Source organism: Rhipicephalus sanguineus, chromosome 1 (genome assembly GCF_013339695.2).
Source record: "Rhipicephalus sanguineus isolate Rsan-2018 chromosome 1, BIME_Rsan_1.4, whole genome shotgun sequence".
Taxonomy (NCBI): Eukaryota; Metazoa; Arthropoda; class Arachnida; order Ixodida; family Ixodidae; genus Rhipicephalus; species Rhipicephalus sanguineus.
In genome coordinates this window covers 133664583-133684671 of record NC_051176.1, presented here as the reverse complement: position 1 = coordinate 133684671, position 20089 = coordinate 133664583, and the positions used below count along the sequence as shown (strand labels likewise).

The 20089-nt window shown below is 47.4% G+C and overlaps 1 protein-coding gene across 2 annotated transcripts in view; it reads left to right on the top strand.

Moving 5' to 3' along the window:
- LOC119398533 (protein apterous) overlaps nucleotides 1-20089 on the top strand; it is a 52716-nt gene that overhangs the window by 10237 nt on the left and 22390 nt on the right. Inside the window, exons 1-4 of one of the 2 annotated variants that reach the window (XM_037665385.2) lie at nucleotides 3357-3493; nucleotides 7399-7592; nucleotides 14193-14314; nucleotides 18649-18851. In XM_037665385.2, the coding sequence (XP_037521313.1) occupies nucleotides 7416-7592; nucleotides 14193-14314; nucleotides 18649-18851 (502 nt within the window). In that variant the 5' untranslated portion in view covers nucleotides 3357-3493; nucleotides 7399-7415. Of the gene's footprint in view, nucleotides 1-3356; nucleotides 3494-7398; nucleotides 7593-14192; nucleotides 14315-18648; nucleotides 18852-20089 lie in introns of those variants that run through there. The other variant, XM_037665378.2, reaches the window with a different exon arrangement.

Genomic DNA, 20089 nt, shown 5'->3' with positions numbered 1-20089 from the left:
TGCTGCATAATAAATCATGCTATTTGTGCAACTAGGCGTTTTTTTGTTTTAGTTTGCGGCGAACGTGGGGGGGGGGGGGAGGCACCGTGAAGCTTTTAGCCCCCCCCCCCCCCTAGCCCGCGCCCTAATGCCGGACTCTGCGCATGTTTAGGCTTACAGTACGTCCGCGGGTCCCGTTTAAGAAGCCACGATATGCCGTCCACGATGAAGAGGCGTAGACGTGAAGAGTATACACGGATGACATAATACACTCATAAACACAAAACACCCAAGATCGAATTTCGGGAATCAAGGCACACACGGGATACATACGTTAGACAACAGGCGCGCGTAAATAATAATGATGGTTGTGGGTTGTGCATGCTTAAATCTACCCACTTCAGCCTACAGTGCACCTTTAATGTTCCTTTTTATTTAACGAATACGTTCAAAAGCATTAATCAGTTTTTGTGGTGCTATAGAACTTTTGCCAGTCTGAAATGATGTACAATTATTTGCGTCTACCTATTTTTCCAATTGTCGTCTAATCGAAGCGTTTCTTGGGCAACCTGTAGCAGTATATGGTGAAAGTTTTCATTGCCGTTCGCTCAGCTGTATGTCGGAGATGACGTCGGTTTCATATACGAGGTTTAAGAAACGTTTTCTCTCCACCGCTCCAATGCGCAGTCGAGAAACTAGTGCCTGAGTGGTACTACTTGAAAGGTGTAAATTTACAGAGGTACATACTGCGAGTTGTCAAACACGTTGGTTTTGACATAAGCATAAATGCATACTCGAGAACGTATAACACACAGTCATGGCCAAGGTCTGACCACTGCTTCTAAATTTAATGCCATGATTACGCGAGCTAATAGAAGTTGTTCGCCTTGAACGAGTACATTTGGCCGCAGTTAGTGTCTGATTAGCAGCACGGCGTTACAAGGGAATGTAAAGTGGTGGAGGTGGTGGTGGTGGTGATTATATGATAGCTGTTTCTCGCACAAGGGCCAAGTGTTGCCAAAGAGCGCCATGTCTATGGGAAAGGACGACAGCGCACATCACAGATTTTTATCTTTTATAGTTGTACCAAAATAACGTTATCAGCCGTCACGAGCCAAGAGAATTAAAAATGCATTGAAATCACCAACAGAGCAACGCAATGCACGCTCGGAGGTGAAGTGCTGAATGTGGTGAAGCATCGGTGAAGCATTTATGAATTTCATTGTAAATTCCATGGAGACGCTTGTAGAATTTGAAATCAAAGAAAAAGGGGTTTAGAAATTTATGGCGGAATTACACTTTTATTAGTTTATTGACATTTGACGCACTGCTTTCGAGGATAGACCAGGGGGATGAAACTTCGCGGTTTTTCTGTCCCGTGACTCCAGCGATCCTAATGTTTGGGGGCTGTACTATACCTTCGAGCATATATGAACGTTCTTGTTCCATTTTATATTTATTACCAGTTTACTTATTAACTCCGGTGTTTTTAATACGCAAGTGAACCTAAAGGTTGCAGTTCGGGATTGCGAATATACGAGCGCCACCCGGAGTGGAAAACGGGAACTGCACCGTCTTATCTCTCACGGTGAAAAAGGGGCGTTTCTTGTCACGCGCCCGTGTATGCTGCGGCTTACGGTGTCCCAAAGGCCGCTTTTACCACTGTAAAGTTTGTTTCAGCGAAAGTGGCAAAACCCTTGCAAGCTTCAGCGAAACAGACGCATGAATGTATTCGCGCCGTTATCACAAATCGTGCTGTGCTGAGCGGTGTCAAAATTCTTCACGCCGTACTGGCATAAAATTCTTTCGGATCCGCGGCGGACGAAAGGTACGATCTGCATGCTGCTCGTTTAGTTTTTCTACGCTTGCACGGCATATCAGGATGCGGTTCCAGCAGTAGCTGTGTAATTTAATTGAGCATACACGTGCATGATTTATTTATTACATTCTGATTGTCTGCTTTTTTTTTTGTGTTACGTTTCCAGGTGGTCGAAATTTCCGGAGCCCTCCACTACGGCATCTCTCATAATCATATCGTGGTTTTGGGACGTTAAAATTATTGTGTTACGTTTTTACTGTATGAATGGTACGCTTAGGCAATAAAATATTCAAAAAAGCTATGCTCTTTATTTTTGTCTGATTTATTTGTACACGTAAACAAAAACACAGTCTGACGTAGAATAAGTGGTGCAAAAATAGGTGGATGGGCAAACCTTCATCAATCAGAACGCAACGATTGTCGTTTTGATCATGTGGCGGGTTGCGCAACAGGAAGAAGGTCGCGCGCTCGCCATCTGAATACCTTCCACTCGCTCAATTTGGCTTGCTGGTGCACCCCAATTGAATTTGGCGCTAAATCGCTCCCCCCGGCACTCGGATCCTCAGTCCTCATCAAGATGGCGTCCCCCAGTGCGTGTCTGCAATGCGCCGCCATGTTTTAGCACCGCCCCCAAACACAAGGTGTTCGTCTGGCGCTGCGAGCGAATATCGCGTTCCATGGATGGTATAGGAAGTTTCACTCCCCTGGATAGACCGTTTGACACCACGAAGGGAGTTCGACAGGTGCACTAGCTGCAGAGTTCATACGACTAGTGCTACTAAATCAACACATGTCTGCGAATGACACCCCCGGTGAAGCGTGCTCTCTTCAAACCACACCAAATGTATTATTTCTTGCGTGCGTCCCTATCAATGCACTTCGTTCCACAAGGTTACCTGTCAATATCTGCCTTCTAATTATATCACGCAAACGCACAGGCGACAAGCTACGAGTGTCGGGAAGGGCCGACCAAGATAGATTTCAAATATCCTTTTATCGCTGAACGATGCACAACAGCCAAATTAACACTGATACAGCGTGACTAAGTTCTGAGCGAGTTCGCACATGGTTAAAACTATGAAAACCAGCGAACTAAGCACATGCACACAAAATAAAAGAAACAGGAAATGCGCAGGACGATGCTGAAATGCACGGGATCAGCATCGTCTGGTACACCCTCCCCCCATCCCTTTTTTTTTAGGCGTCATAGTTCGCTAGCTTTTATTTTAGGTTAGCGTCGATGGTATGAGTGCCGTTCTCTACTATCGGGAGACTTTGCGGGGCATGAAAGTTGGATTGCCTTGATTAGTACTCAGATCCGCTCCACATTTGGCAACTTTCTGCGGGCCGCGCGCGCAGTGGTCAAAGAAGTGCTCTGCTCGCCCAACCGCTTTACACGGCTTTCCCTCCTCCCTCTTCCTGTTTCTACATCGCACCCTCGCCGCTGCGCAGTGACCAGTGGAAACAAAAAACGGGAGGCGTAAGCCGCGACGAGAAACAATAAATTGCCTATCCGTTGCCGCGAGACAAGCAGGGCAGGCCGCAGCGGAGAGTGACCTTCCACGAGCCCTTTTGTCTCGGGCCATCAAAGCATCCTCAGCAGCAGCAGACCCGGGCGTCCAGTGCAAAAAGCGAGCGCGGGAAAGGCAGACGCGCACGCCTGGAGGCCTCGCACCGTGGTGCTCGGTGGCCAGCGTATGTACGAGAATCGCCGTCGTGGTGTCGCGCTTCTGGCTGGGATTTCCTTTTGTGATGCAAGCGCGCTCAACCGAGCGTTGCAGTCGCCTCCTCGCCAGGGTCGAGTCGAGCCTTTTGTTCTAGGAGCACGCTCGCTGCGGCCACGGCCAGCAGGCCTCTCTTTTGAACGGCGCGCGGGCTGCGACACCGGCGCAGCGCCTGGGCGGGCCATGGCCAATTATAACTGCGAACTTGCCGCCGCAGAGTCGCGACCGTATACATCGTTGGCGGCGAGCACGGCCGCATGTGAAATCAGGTGCACGCACGCTCGCGCTATAGTGGTGGCGCTGCCGCTCGCCAGCAAGCCGCAGCTTTGCTGCCTTTCACGCGGCGGTGGAGTTTTTGTTTTGCTATTCCGTAAGGTTCTTCGTTGCGGTTGCTGGTCTCCAAAAAAAGGTTCGCTGCCGTTTCCTTCGGCACGTTCTCGAAGGTTACTCGCGCTCGGCTGGAGTCTTTTGTTCTGTCGCGGATCTTGCGACGTGTGCCTACAAAGCTCTCGCGCAGGACGAGGGGTGGCGGTGGAGATGTTATCGCGTCGCGAGAATCGCCTACGTATGACGGCACGCTGACGCGCATTGTCCAGCATCGTATTGGTGGCCAGCTGTTACCATCGTCGTCTTTACTTCTTGTTTTGCCCCTTCTGCCAAGGTGCGACCAAAAGCAATATCATCCCAAGGCTCTGCGCAAGTCGAGATTGAGCCGCCGTTTCTACTTAGCTCCCCGGACAACAAATTTTACATGCAAGTGGTACGTGCGTACTTGCAGAATTGCGGGCTTTCGTGGGTATGTCAGCCGCGATATCCTCTGTCCGACTACTTCGGTGACCCTTATTGTAGCCCACGCCTATTGCCGTAACGCATAGATACGACGACAACTGCACTGTAAAAACAACACAAGGACAAACTTTACCAACGTTTTGAGCAAATAAAAAATACCGTACAAAAAAGACGTAATTGTTCTAGTCAATGGTTTTACAGGATATATAGTATCATCATCATCAGCCTGACTACGCCCACTGCAGGGCAAAGGCATCTCCCATGTTCCGCCAATCAACCCGATCCTATGCTTGCTGCTGATAGATACGATAATGAGGATTAAGTTGAGTAAACGAAAAGTTTGGTGAGCCCCACGGGTAGTTAACTGAAACCTAATTAAAACGGATACTTACACCCTGAGAGAGAGAGAAAGAGAAGGAATATAAGAAAGGTAGGGAGGTTAACTAGACTATACGTTCAGTTTGCTACCCTACACATGGGTAGGAGAATACGGGAGAGAGAGAAGGAGAGACACGTTTCACATCACACACACAGTGCCGAGTTTCACAGGCGGTCGCTCAATGAAGTTGCTTTCAAGTACTGCAGGAGGGCTCGTGTGGCTATCTGGGCTGATGTGCTGTGCGACCAGGATCCCAAGATCTTTCCTTCATTAAAGGGCAATCATCGAGACCACTCAAGGCACACTGGAGAGTCTGGCGATCTTCATCAAATTGGGGACAGTGGCACAAGAGATGTTCAATACTCTCTACACAGTTGCAGCTTTCGCACATGGACGAATCTGGCATGCCAATGCGATGAAAGCGCAAAGAAGTGCATATAGGTGTGCCGTAAGTGAACACAGGAAAATGACGTTAGGTGGGAACGTAGTACTCAAGGACTGGGCTAGAAAGGAGTATGCTTAACACGTGTAACACTTAAGTGGAATTAATTAAAAGGTCTCATTTGACCGTAGAATGCATATAGCTTCGCTGCAAGCACAGCTGGAAAGACGGAGTTTGAGGTGTATTTACATGCGCAACAGTAGACTACAGTTGCGTACTGTACCCTTCGTCCCACCCGCCACGGTGGTCTAGTGGCTATGGTGCTCGAGTGCTGACCGCCGGTCGTGGGATCGAATCCCGGCCGCATTTTCGATGGAGGCGAAAATGCTCAAGGCCCGTGTGCTTAGATTTAGGTGCATGTTCAGAACACCAGGTGGTAGAAATTTCCGGAGCCTTCCACTAAGGCGTCTCATAATCATATCGTGGTTTTGGTACGTTAAACCCTAACAATTATTATTATTATTATGTACCCTTTGTCCCAGTTGAGGGTAAGGGAAAGTATGACGTCTGCGCCCGCACGTATCGTGCCTGGCGCGGCGATCTCGTGACTCCGGCTGCCCCTGCGACCGCGCCGCTACATTTACGTCACGCGCGCGTCAGGCGCGTAGCGTGCGCTTCTCGCTGTGCTTTTATCATGGCGCTTGCATCGCGCCCTCCTCTCACTTGCGCCATCGCGTTCGTATACGTCAACAGTCGCCTGGCCGGATCTCGTAGAAGTAAGACGTGAGCGTGCTTGCGCTCGCTCCGTTCCCGTACAATGGAGGTGGACGATGGTAAACAACCAGGTCCTAGCGGACTGTGTGCGTTCATACAGTCAATAAGTTTGCATAAAGGATCCTGAAAGTTTACCGTAAACTGTACCTTCCATAGAGAGTTGCCATCATAGGAAGACAACACAGCCAGCGCCATTACGTTCCTTGAGCGCAGCTAAGGACACCTCCAATTTTTCATTGAAAGCTGGTGCCTATTTTTCAGTTACATGGCGCGACAAATTTATTTCCCTAACTTGTATAAAGGGGATTGAAGTCCATGAGCAAGGAACAGCACTACTGCAAAAAAAAAACAAAAAAAAAACAAGCAAGCAAATATAAAAATTAACGATTTATTCATTGTTTCGAAAATGGTGCTTTGTAAAGAGATCCTAAATATGCTTATTAACGAGTCACGTCAGCCATGATTGATCATGGCTGACATGGAAAGAGAATACCGAGAAATGTATTATTTTTCTTTTTCTTCGCCGGCGAAAACTATGTTGCTGCTAGGTGGTACACAAACAAAAAATTACGGGGGATGGTAAGGGCTTTCTAAGAATGGGAAGGCGAAAGCCTATACTTGGACATTCTCTTGGCCTGCTGTTATTAAATTTTCTGTTGGACTTTCTGCTGTTACGGCAGCGGCTTCCCTCTCCACCAATTCAGCATTCCCAGTACGCCTGCGCGTACTGCGTAAAACGCGTACTGTTAGCTGCAGCATTAATATTATAGGATTAATGGCGCTGAAACATTCAGGGTCATAAGCACGATGCCGAATCTCTCGGACTGTATATGGCATGATGCAAATGAATACTATGGTACAGTGTGTGGTACTTTTCCTACGCAATGTCAACGTGCGCTCACCGACTGCATATGCAAGCGAGCCATAACCACTGTTGTTAGGTAGTGATCCTTTCCTATTTCTGCCTGCGATCGGTATTTCGGATTTAGTGTCCTTAAAATTTGCTGGAGATGACTCTGGCGCTACAGGGTGTCTATGGGTGCCGTACCCTTGTATGCCATACCCTTGTGCCAGCGCAATAATGGTGGACAAAAGCTTCGTCTGCAGTGCTTTATACGGTTTTGCGACTTTCTAAATTTATGCTTTTCAACCAGATGAGTGATTATAAATACAATTCGCAATGATTATGCATGTGCGTCGAGATTTTGCCGTATGTGACTTCGGATGAGTGTAAATTGAGAAAATTTAAGCGCAAGAAATGAGGCCTAAATGATATCTAATATTCCAAATATGGAAATGAGGCAGATCGTCGAACAGACCGGACTGACCATTGTTCCCAGCGCGCCAGTGTTCTCCTCATAATTTTTGCAGGAAAGCACGCATGCGGAAATTTCTATCTTGGGACGCTGAGTGAGTCCGTTTCTCCCATGTATCGTATCGATTATTGAGGCAGTCAACGTGAGAGTGCAGCATCTGAAATCAGTCGCTCGTATGCATATTGCCATATTATCGTGGTGTAAATGTGCGCCACAAAACAACGCGGTTCACGCAGAGCGCAATGCGACGACCATGATGGTGAGCAAGCCAAGGAGCCCCCCACAGCGCGAGCTCGCCTCTTCACCGTCGCTGGAGCCGGCGGACCTGAAGCAGGGCCTGTGCCAGCGGCGCGCCCTGGACCAAGGCGTCGACGCACTACTAGCCTGCGCAGCCTGCCAGGGACCCATCCGGGAACGATTCTACTTACAGGCGCGTGATCCTATACCGTGTGCACGTCGCAGCACCCACAACTTCTCTTCCTGCGTGTTTCATGTGCGTTTCGCATTCGAAGTCGCCGTGGTGCATAAGAGGTGTCAATCACGTGCACGCGCCTCTTGCAGGAGGTGGAGCCTATGCGTTGACGATAAATGGTGACAAAGCACTAAGACAGCGCACTTTAAACACAAATAGAATGACCCGCTATGGTAGCTTAGTGGCTATGGTGTTGCGCGACTCATTTCGAGGACTTGCGTTCGATTTCCGACGTAGATATAGCTGCGTTTCGTTAGAAACGAAAACGCTTATGTACTTAGACATTGGTGCACGATGAAGAATCCCATGTGGTAAAATTCAATCCAGAGACTCACACTATATATATGTACGGAGTGCCTCATAGTCATGGCGTGGTCCTGGTACGTAAAACCCTTCAGCTTTATTTTTTGTCACTCAAACAATGAGAAAAATGCTTGCGACTACTTTTCGTGTGGATAAATGCTTGCCTCAAGCTAACTCAAAAGTTACCGATAGTTCTTTCTTATATGGCCGACAACGGGGCACTTTCCCTTTGAGTAGGTAAAAGCTAAGTGAGCGCACACCCCATTTGATAGTTCAAGACAGTCTTGTGATATGAAATTAAGAATGGGACCAATGTTTGCTTCTGCCCGAATACGTTGCATGCAATATATTTCATGGGGTATATGTATACGCGAAGTTCTGCGTCAAAGGACGGATTTTAACAGCGGAGCTGTTTAAGCCGAGCGTTAGTCCGTCCGTCGTGAACAAAAAGCCTCGAGGAGCGATGACGTCACCTCGCGTTGCCTAGCAACGCCTGGCGCACCTGTGCATAGCTTCGCGCTCGCTTCGCTATCTCGCTGTCTAGCCCTTGCGTTGCAAGCCCGGCTGCTTGGCTCAAGAAATCTGGGCGTAGCTTGCAGTAGTGGCGCAAGGCTAGGGACACAGCGGGGCCGATCGGCACATAGCTGATCCTGGCCCGAAGCTGAGCGCTACTGGCTGCCACCCGGAAACGCTTCACTCGTCCCTGAAGCAGGGGCACATGTCGAGACTGAAGGCTGGGTTAGAGTGATAGAGTGGGACTTGGCGAGCTCGGGCATCGCCTCGCAACACTTGGCAACACTTAGCAAAAGCCTAGCAATGCCTAGCAAAACTCTGTGAAACTTAGCAATACCTTGCAAAACTTCGCAAAAACTTAGCAATGCCTAGCAACACTTAGCATAACATCGCAATACTTAGGAAAATTTACCATAACCTCGCAAAACTTGGCAAAACTTTAGCAAAAACTCGAAAGGCCAGGAACAGCTAGGTGCCGATCAGCTCCGCGGTGTCTTTAGCCTTGCGCCACTAGTGCAAGCTATGCTCAGCTTTTGATGAGTCATGAGTAAAGAATTCACGCACGACATTCGTACAGACGCGGAGGAGCACAGTACATTGTCAAAAAGCAAACAAACAAACAAACAAACAAACAAAAAACTGCTAAAAAAAATGAGAAAGCTTTCAAAAGTGTTCTTGCCTGCGTCTAGTCGCTTCCTCGTGGGCATCATGGTAGCCGAAAACGTTACACCAATATTGATATGTAGTTTTTGTGAAGAAAAAAAGTGGTTGTCATTACCGATTCATTGTCAAGAAAAATTTCAACAGCGCGGAAAATCACGAAGGGGACAAAAAGGAGGCGACATGGACTAGCGCTGACTTCCAACTGACATTTAATTCGGAAAAGACACGTATACGAGTCCTTTGTCCGTTCGTGTTTTTCCACGCTGTCGAAATTTTTCTTGACGATGAATTGCCAACTCGGACGAACGCTCCCGTTAATCGGTAGTACTGATTCAAATTATTTTGCGATGACGCGTTAGGCTCGGCGACTCTCAGCATTAAACATTTAAATTTTGAACTTCTCGACACCATTAACATCGCTTTTTGAGGCTAAACGCTTCACTGCGCTTAAGAACATGCCGTGATTCTAAAAAGAAAAGCGTATACCGCTAATAAGTTCTGACGCCGTATGCGGGAAGCGAATCGAACGGATGTTTGTTGGAGCAATAATAATCCTTAAAGGGGTGGTGCCATCAAATTTTGAGGCTATAACAAGCCTGTTGTGGGTTTCCTCTGTATGCAAGGACACTCCACACGAAGGGTCGGACACAGCAAACGTTTAGAATATATTTTAATTCACTTCCAAAGTGTACCTAAATGCCCATTCTCCCGATCAAAACCCATCGCCAGCGCGCCAACACTGACGTAGATCTGTAGGATGGACAACGAAAGTTGTAGTGACGTCACACCAGATCTGCTGTAATGACGTGAGTGACCTGCGGACCTCCGCCACCTCCGCAACGTACGTACCGGCTGTAGTGAACTAGGATATATTCTAGTTCACTATAGTATCCGCAAAGCATCGGTTGCTACATCACTCGCCGAGTTTCGATCATTTTCTGGCTAAGTGCGTCACAGCCTTGTGTGGTCACGTGACCACGCCTCCTACACTTCTACGTCACTGCCCAACCTCGGCGCCCAGAAACCGAAACCGAAAGTTGTCCACATCAAAAGGCGATATTAAATTATTTAGCGAGAATACACGAATCTTGGTGCGTGCATCGTTCTTCCTGGAGCTATAGCAAACGCTTACAGCAAAGAACGCGCAAGCCACAAACATGGTGGCACCACCCCTTTAAATGTGCACTATATGATAATGACAACGAATACATGGTAATACACAGGCGCGCCGTCATATTTCTGACGAAGTTAGTTTGATTTAACTAATAATCGTTGAGAACAATGAGTTTTGACGCGAGATTGTGCGTTGCTGCTCCTTTGTAATAGAGAGAGAGACATGAACTAAGCACTTGTAAAAGTGATGAGCCGCATGAATGCTATCTATCTATCTATCTATCTATCTATCTATCTATCTATCTATCTATCTATCTATCTATCTATCTATCTATCTATCTATCTATCTATCTATCTATCTGCTTGGTACTCTCGGTCGTCCACTTTCAGGGATAAAATCACTTTCAACACGTGACTAGCACCGGCCACGTCGGCATCTATATGCGGCTGACAGTGTTCCGGCACTGCGCTATGAACGATGTCGTCCGTAGGCGCCGACAAATGTGTTCTTGTGTTTGCATCTCCAAAACAGTATTTGCACAGTTCTCTAAATGACATTTAATAGATTCTATTTGCGCCAGAAGCATGCTCGTCGAGTATGGAGACTCGGTATCGTAAACGATCAATGTAGAGGGATCTTCTATACGTGCACACCTACTCAAGCAGAAACATATACTAAAGTCATCTTCCACCGAAAAAGACGGTTAGACCAGTCAATTGTTAGTAGTCGTTGAAACTATGGGATGCGCCAAAATACACATAGTCAATTAAATCCGATGTTTTTAGGGGCGAAGCTCCTTATACCATCACCTGGTCGGTCGTCGCTCTGTCCGGCGTTCCCCCGCTGTCGCGTCTCCAGTATCATTCAATAGATGGCGCTGCCCCATAGAGATGTGTGCAATATGGCGGTTGGGTGAATGCACGCTAGATGGCGTTTTTAGATGTGAAGCATCTTATAGTGGAGTTCAATCCGGTGGTGGTGTGCGGCGTGACCACCCTTACTGCGCATGCGCAAGCCCACTCCTCACACCTCCTCTCCCTCTACGCTCCCCTCTCCCATTCCCTCTCCCATTTTCATCTCCCCTTTCTCCTCTCCCCTCCCCTTCTCGACTTCCCCTCTCCCTTTTGCCTCTCTCCCCTCCCCTTTCCACTCCCCCTCTGAATCGCGGGCTCTACATTCCGAAACGCTGCTTCGCATCGCCTCATGGTCCCCTTTAGAGGGAGATGGTGTGATATTTTTTTTAATACAAGGACTCCTCTCTGACGAGGTATTATCTGTGTTTTCTCACGATGTATATTTGTGCAAACATCGTATGCTTTGCGTAACTTGGTACATGACCCTCCACTTCCTCCCTATATAACATTGCCCTTCGGGCCAGTAATGTGATATAAATAAATAAATAAATAAATAAATAAATAAATAAATAAATAAATAAATAAATAAATAAATAAATGGGATGGGGTCGCCTCGACCCTCAACCTTCGACTTGCGATATGCAACCCCGCCGATATGAATGTGGCCTACATTCACTACGCAATACCCTACGGCTGCCTCGCGAATACTGCGTACAATGGGGCTTCATATGGTCTTCGGCGATAAGAGAGCGCTCAGCCCTTCCGGTAATTTTTATACACAACAACCCATACATCCTAAACATAGATGCGTCTTTTGAAAGCCTAGGCGTTGTGTGTATTTCCGTATAATCTATTCGTAACAGTTGGCTTCCTTACAACGACGTGTCCTACGCGGTGAAGCTCGCTTCTGTGATCTCTTTCTCTTTACGAGTAATAGCCAGCAGGTAGCAGGCGTTTTAGCGCATGCGAAAACCGAAATGTTATCACGATAACGGTAAGCAATCCCATAAATAAATAAACCAGACGCAAACGAATAATTAAAAGCGTATTAAAGGCAATCGAACCCCGCAGGCCTTATCGGCGGACAGCCAAGTGCCCCTTCAGGACATACTTGGAACGACATAAAATCTTAGCGATGTGGTAGTGATTTACGATGTGAAAAGGCTTGCATCGGCATGCAGGTAAAGAAAGAGTGGTTTAATGGCAAAAGAAGGCGCGACAGGTGAGCAAGGCAGCCCATTAGCTTTGCTGGATGCCTGTAAAGGAGTACAAAATAAGTGATTAGGAGCATAAAGCAATATAATATAGGATAAAGTTTGACGTAGCTACGCTCGCTTTATTGTATGGCATATAGGTCCTTCAGATGATATTTGAGCACAAGTGGAACTTCATAGAATTTATTGAAGGATTGTCGAGGTTATAAGCGAGCTCCTAAATTTGGTTTTATTCAATAAGAATAAAAATTGTATCACGTGGTCGGATCAAGGAGGTCGGAAGTTATCTATGCGTACCTAAGCCCCAATTTCTTTGTTACAAAAGAGAATTCCCATGCGCGGATCAATACTTGTCAAGAGTGTGCGTGCGCGTCGGTGGATGATGGGTTGGCACTACCTTTCCAATAACATGCGCATACATTTTTATTTCTTTGTTTTCCACCTCTGCGCCAACCTTATTTAATCGGTGTTTGTGTCGTATCTTGAATTACTCTAGTGTCCACTTGTGTAGCCCTGAATTTCATGCCGCGACAAGAGTTGCAATCGGCCCCGAAAGGAGGAAGAAAGTAGGGGTGCATCAAATCCAACGGATAGCGCCTGCGAAGGCTACGCCAGTACACAAACTCACAATCCGAACCGATGTATCCTCGTACGTTAGTGTCTCAACTTTGCCAAAACACAGATGTGGATTGTCTCTTGCATATAAGGAGTTACTACATTGTATATTGTAAAGTGACGACCATCATCTTATGCGTGACAATGTACGTTTTTATCAGGAACTGGCAAAAAAAAAAATACATGGCTGGTCATTTCCTGGTGTGCTTAAATGACAACTGATGACAAATTAAGAGGGAGAAGATGCTTTGTGAAGATAACATGGAAAACCGGAAAATGCGGTTGTGGAGTCTAGCTCATCAAGAAACATACTACACAAGAGTTACAACGTACAAACGTACGATGCAAGTGCCAAAAACACGATATGATCATGAAGCACGCCGTAGTGGGGGACTCCAGATTAATTTCGACCACTTAAGGTAAATCTAAGCACACGGGTGTTCTTTGCATTTCTCCACCATTTAAATGCGGCCGACATGGCCGCGAATCAAACCCGCGCCCTCGAGCTCAACAACGCGGCACCTTACATGCTAAGCAACCACGGCGGGTTGCCTGTCTGTTTTGAACATATACGCGCTGAAACTGTCGTCGAACGAGCTCAGACAAAAAAATTACACCACCTCCCGCTAAAGGGGACCATGAGGCGATGCAAAGCAGCGTTTCGGCATGTCGAGCCCTCGTTTCATCCGTAGCAGTTTCCCGCCGACGTTGCCGTTTGCGCTGGGCTTCCCTAGCCCGGAGCTCGGGGTCCGCTTGCCGATGTTTACGTTGCGCTTCGGCGCATCGAGCCTTCCGCTGCTCCGCGATCTCAGCAGGCGTTCTGCAACTGGCGCCGACGTTCAAGTTGGAACTCATGACACCGGCGCAGTGACTGAGCGTGTGTACGACCTAACGCGAGCCTTTTATCTAAACGAGGAGGATGAGAGGAGAGGGGGAGTGGAGAGGAGGTGCGCGGAGAGGGTTTGCGCATGCGCAGTATGGGTGGTCACGCCGTACACCACCACCACCACTGGATTGAACACCCTCATAAGATGCTTCGTATCTAATAAGAACAAATTAAATGCTTGCAATTTGCTTGTAAAGGGGCTATACGCAGAAAATTTATCGATGTATGAGCACTTCAAGCAAGAAGCAAAAGGGCAGTAAAAGCTGAAGATGAACTAGATGAACTCCAAATATTAGGTGGGAAATGTTCCTTGATAAGCGTAATGCTTACAGCCACAAATGACCTTCAATAACTGTACGGTTACAGTACGATGTTTGTTTCCTCGGTTTCCGGCAGGCGTTGGACCAGCCTTGGCACACGGGGTGCCTGCGTTGCTGCCTTTGCGGCACAGGACTCGACTCGCAGGCATCTTGTTTTGCGCGAGAAGGACGTATCTACTGCAGGGACGACTACCTCAGGTAACGTTTCTCACCATTCTGACAAAGATACTGATCACTGAGTGCAACGACGCCGATAAAATTTTGACAGCACCACCCTCATGTTAGGTACGTGCATAATCAGAGGCGTCAGTTAAGATGGAAGAGCCACTGGCCTGTCAGAGCGCCTCTGAGCGGAACGCTCTCGTGTGTCTGTGGTTGTGATAGTTCTTTTTTCCCTTATTATTTATTTTCTCTCTCTTGCTTTCAACTCCCTTTTCTCCAGCCCCAGTGCTGGGTAGCATACCGGATACGAACTTCTGGTTATCCTCCCTGCCTTCCTCTGCTCTTTCTCTCTCTCTCTCTCCTAAGATGGAAGAGGAATTCCTCAATCAATATGCCAAGCCTCAACTATATTATGAGTTTCCTCACTGTCAAAATGAAGGTAACTGGCCACAGGCACCAGGGGAGTAGCCAGAATTTTTTTTTTTTGGGGGGGGGGGGGTTGTTCAACCATACTTAATGTATGTTCATGCGTGCGTTTGTGTGTGTGCGTGTGTATATACGCAAGAAAAATTGAAAATTTTCCGTGAGGGGTGTTTGACCCCCCCCCCCCCCCCCCCCTTGGCTACGCCCCTGACAGGCACACGTAGGACACAAACCCACGCTCTCACCCTTGAACGCTACCGTGACGCCATTCTCCGAATACTTTCTTGGGTACTTATTTGTGCGGACACGTATCATGAAAGTATTAGAGAGTGCCGCCACTGCGTCCATACTGCTGGATATATGGAACACCTTGCGTACCGCAGGCTTCACGTATAGTGCAGGGGTGGTCAAAAGTTCCGAGGCGACTACCCATGTACTCCTATGACACCGCGGCCTAGGAACTTTTGAAAACCCCTGTACATGGAATTTGGATGAAGGTGAGTGGCCGATAAATATTTCAGAACGTGAACCACGCGATTGGCGTCGTTTATGCAATTATGCGTTTATCTGATAGACCTGCATAGGTCACACTCGAAGAAGTATTAATGACCGTGCAAGGGAACACGAATAGCCTTTAAATAATAACGGTCATCTGCATTCGCCTGCTCATTGTGAAACTCGCAAATGCGAATCGCGGCTTCGCAACGTCAATATTTGAACCAGAAGTGATGACACGTTGGGACGGGAACTGCTGGAAGCTTATCACACCAAGAAAGGCACGGAGTGTGTAAGCGACACATCAGATCATCTCTCTGATAGTGAGTTTCAGTTTTTGGAAGGAACACAGTGCGATAAAAGACGGGGACAAGGAAGGGCGACGTACACGCAGCGCTGACTTGCAACCCTTTTTTCATAGGACGGGAAGGATCAACTTATATACATATGCCACTGACATGCGCCACAACCAGCAAAAAATTGAACAATCATTTTTACCTAATGTTGCACATATAGTACAAGCAACACTGCGTACAGTAGTGAATAATTCAAGGCCTGTTTAGATATAATATTTCACAAGATGAAAGTGCTATTAAGGAGTACAGTCAAACCCGACTATATCGAACTCGGGTAAATCGCAATGATCCTTTATGTCGAACTGTTTTCGAACACGACAGTGTTTCGACGTCAGTGCACAGGAAAACGTACGGCTGCATCGAACAAAAATAGCCGGAGCACTTGATATATCGAACATCAGGCAGTGCGAAACACCCGAAGGAGTTGGCTTTTCCTCAAGGAAGGGGACTTTCCCGCATGCACCTGGGGGAGAAAGAGCGGTGTGATTTGTAGGGTGCCGCGCACAGCGATAGGGAAACTATAGCTTGCCATCGCGTTTTCTCCCATGATTCCCTGCGGCGCAGCGAAGGGTTGTCGCTGCGCCGCCGACACGTCGCGCGGTGTCGCCTTTTGCTTCTCTGCTCGTTTTGTTAACGGGATGGACATTTTGGTAATGCGATGCAAAGCTGGCGATAATCAATAGGGTCGAACGTTGGGAAAAGAAGTGTGACGTCGCCGCTGCGTAGAGTATCCCAAGAAGAACGGTGAGTACTATATCGATAAACAAGAGCAACATTAGGTCCGAGGCACACCAGAGACCTCCGGCGCCCGACGAGTACGCACAGCTGTGTAAGACCATGTTGTGGTGCTGTTTACATCGATAGCGTATTTTCTCCGATATAACCCACCCCTGCATGTAACCCGCACCCACAACTGCGAACCGCGGAAAAATAAAACCTTAAAAAAAGCCCCGCGTATTGCCGCGAATCCGCCTTCCCTCGTTATCGTTAAGCACTGCCGTGAAGCCAACTTTCGCACCCAAATTCGCATCGAAAATAAGGCAGATTCTTCAAAAGCTTTATATCGAATTATACGATATATCGAAATAATTACCGTTTCTTCAGGAGTTCGATATCAGCGGGTTAGACTGTACTCATACAGGTGCTATCGAACTTCCTTGTGAAGTCTGCCTCAATGATTTCACGTGTCAACTGTGAATTACGCTTAGCCAACACCTCGCTTTTGTCAAAGGGCACGCAACCGGCAATGGGTGCCCAGGTGGCCTTGAACCGTGTTGCACATAATATTACGGGGCTCTCTTAGACGGCCATTTAATCACCTGTCAGTCTGTCTATACGTATTTCTTCCCACAGGAGAGAGGAATCACGTATACCACGCCAGTGGTATACAGGGCGCGAACTGCTTTTTGGTTTTCACAGAACAGCAATTACGGCTGGCATTTGAAGCAAGCTTGGAAGGCTTCGACAACTTTTCCAGAGCGGAAATAATTACCGCAGTACCAGCACGCTGTCCTTACCTCTCGAGTTTGTGGTACAGATCATGTACGGTATTCACGGATTGAAACGCGACACCAAAATTTTTAGCGCCACGACTAGTATGAGCGAATTCCCGAGATAACCACGTCATGTCGCGACTAATCTGGTCTCTAATGACAATGTTGTCTCTGATCTGCGCGTTTGACTCGAAATAATGCCGATATGACCCGAACTGAAGACAGTGGAAACGAAAGTATGTGCGTTACTTAACCCTAAATTGTCGCGTTTCAATCCGTGAATACTGTATGTACGGAAGTATTGCAAGTTCTTTTTTCTTTTCCACCGGCGCACGTGGTACACGGTCATTTTCACCACGCTCGATTTGCTTTAAAAGCTTTTCCGCAACAGCTCGTCGCCCTTCCTTGTTCCCGTCTTCTGTTGCGCTGTCTTCCTTCCAATGTTTCACCAACCGGCCTAAGCCTCTACATTCAGTTTTTGACACGAAGTTATTCAATGACGCCACACACATGCGTGTTGGTTGTTTACTTGCACGTGGTGCTTTTTTTTTTAAAACATAATTGAGTTCCAGTCAGCGCTCGGTCTGTGCGCTGTATTCTCCCCGCTCTTAGCTGCTTCATTTTCTTTTTCGCGCTAAAAATGCTTTTCATGATCACGCGTGATCCAGTCTTTGTTTACCTTGCATAAAGAACAAGTTTCATGCTTAAATAACCAGTTGTTTCTCGCGTAGATCAGATCCGCACGTGCGCCAGAGTGACGGGTAGGGCTGGCATTTCTGAGCATGCGCAGATGTGCCTACTTTCTTTTCCAAGTGTGAGTTGTAGACTAATTTTTGGATAATAATAATATCTGGGGTTTAACGTCCCAAAACCACGACATGATTATGAGAGACGCCGTATAGTGGAGGGCTCGGGAAATTTCGACCACCTGGGGTTCTTTAACGTGCACTTATAAATCTAGGTACACGGGCCTGAAACATTTTCGCCTCCATCGAAAATGCAGCCGCCGCGGCCGGGATTCGATCCCGCGACCTTCGGGTCAGCAGTCGAGCGCCATAACCACTATAGACCACCGTGGCGGGGCTATTTTTCGGATGGTTGTCGGTGCCGGCATACTGGGCTGTGTGCCGTTTTCTGTCTTTAACAACTAAAGCAAGAGCAGTGCAACGCTAGACGCATACGCATGAAAACGGTTCGGTTGGTGCGCTCGATGTTTCATGACCTTGTTAATTTAACGTTACGACATAAAAAAATAAAGAAACATTAGTTTAACAGCCTAAGGTGGCGGCCATGTGTCAAAAGTAAAAATCGTCTATACAGTTGATAGTCGTAGTTCTTTTTCTTTCTTTTTTTTTTTCTCAATTGTATCCGCGTTTGGACGCCTTCCTTTCTTCCACGGTGCTTTAGAGCATGATTACCCTATGCTACCGTTTCTGTTACTGTTCCAAACCATGCAGTAGCTAAGCGGACTTATCTCCTAAACAAAATCGTTTTCTTTATAAAAGACTTTGCTGACAGCGCGGTGTGTTCATGATAGCAGCAGCAACCATCGAGTGAAACAGAAGCTGCCTGCCCAGTTGAGTTGGCGCGTTCCTAATCGCAGGGCATTTGTGCGGTGCTGCGCGTGTGGCGCGGCGCTATCCCCTCGAGACCTTGTGATGCGGGTCCGTGGAGGGCTGGCCTTCCACGTCGGCTGCTTCCGCTGCGCCAGCTGCCTATGCCCGCTGCTCAAAGGGGACGTGTACGGCATGCGGGACAACAGTGTATTCTGCAAGCTCCACTTCCAGGACACCGCGCTGCTGGCAGGTATGCACGTTACATTGCCCAAGAAACCACGTCCGCCGTGTTCTCGGTACCTGCCCCACGGTTGTCCTACCAGTGTCGACACGAGGTCTGGCGGCGTATAAGATCACGCTTCTTAAAAGTGTTCAACGTGTGGTGCTATCTACTGCTGAGAGACTGCAGACACCGACTCACGATCGACAGAATCACGCGCCTCGCAGGTCGCTTATCTTCTCCACCACCTTTAGTCGTAACTTTTTTTTTTCGATTATTAAAGTGAATATCCAGATTTTTTTTCGTATTTAATTTGAGAATTCGGCATTCGAAATAATCGTGCATAGAACAAAATCTTTTGCAACGAGTACTTGTTTAGCCTACTCTAAACGAAAGCTAACGAGCGCAGGTAATCATATTTAGAGTTAGACTGTTAGATTATTCTTTCAAAGGTTCATGTTGATCCATTTGAAGTAGAGTTTTAGTGATGTCGGCGTATGTGAAAGACATAAGTTTACCCTTTTTTTTAATCACGTGCCGAAACTTCAGGGTGGGTACGCCCAGTGCGATATGAAAAGGTTTCAATCAATTTTCTCGTAGTTCGGGCCTTTTTGCACAAAGAGCAGTGTGCGTGATTGGGCTGGTTGGCGCATAGGAGATGATGAATAAAGCAGCGCTTAAGACGGGACGAGATAAAGACACCGAGTCTGTGTTTTCATCTCGTCCCGTCTTAAGCGCTGTTTTATTCTTCATCTACATGCAGAAAGAGGACACTTCAAACACCCGATATAGGATCAGAATTTTGGCCCAACATAATGTAATGCACTCACTGTCCCCCTTCTCTCTCTTTCTCCATGGATGAGTTATGAACTGTAGTCGTCAGCAGACTCTGCCAAAACCCGAGGGCGAGCATTCAGCTCGGCGTTGTCAGCCGTTATTTTTTCTGTGCGTTTTAAACGAAAATAACATGTCGTTAGCTAGCACGACTGGTGCCGGATGGGTGGACGATCCAGCTTCGGGTGTGACGTCACCCACCCGTACACATGCACACTCAAGCAATATTGCACACACACACGTTAGTGACGTCAACGCAGCGCATATGTGTACCCGATGAACATAAATAAAATGGTATCATTGCTCTGGCGGTGAGATTTTAACTATGAGCCTCTAGTACCGTGGCGTGATGCTCTAGCGACTATATACCCCACAGGCGCATGCCTCAACAGGCGGAATAAGAAAGCATTTGAGGATGTCCTATGTGCAAGCAA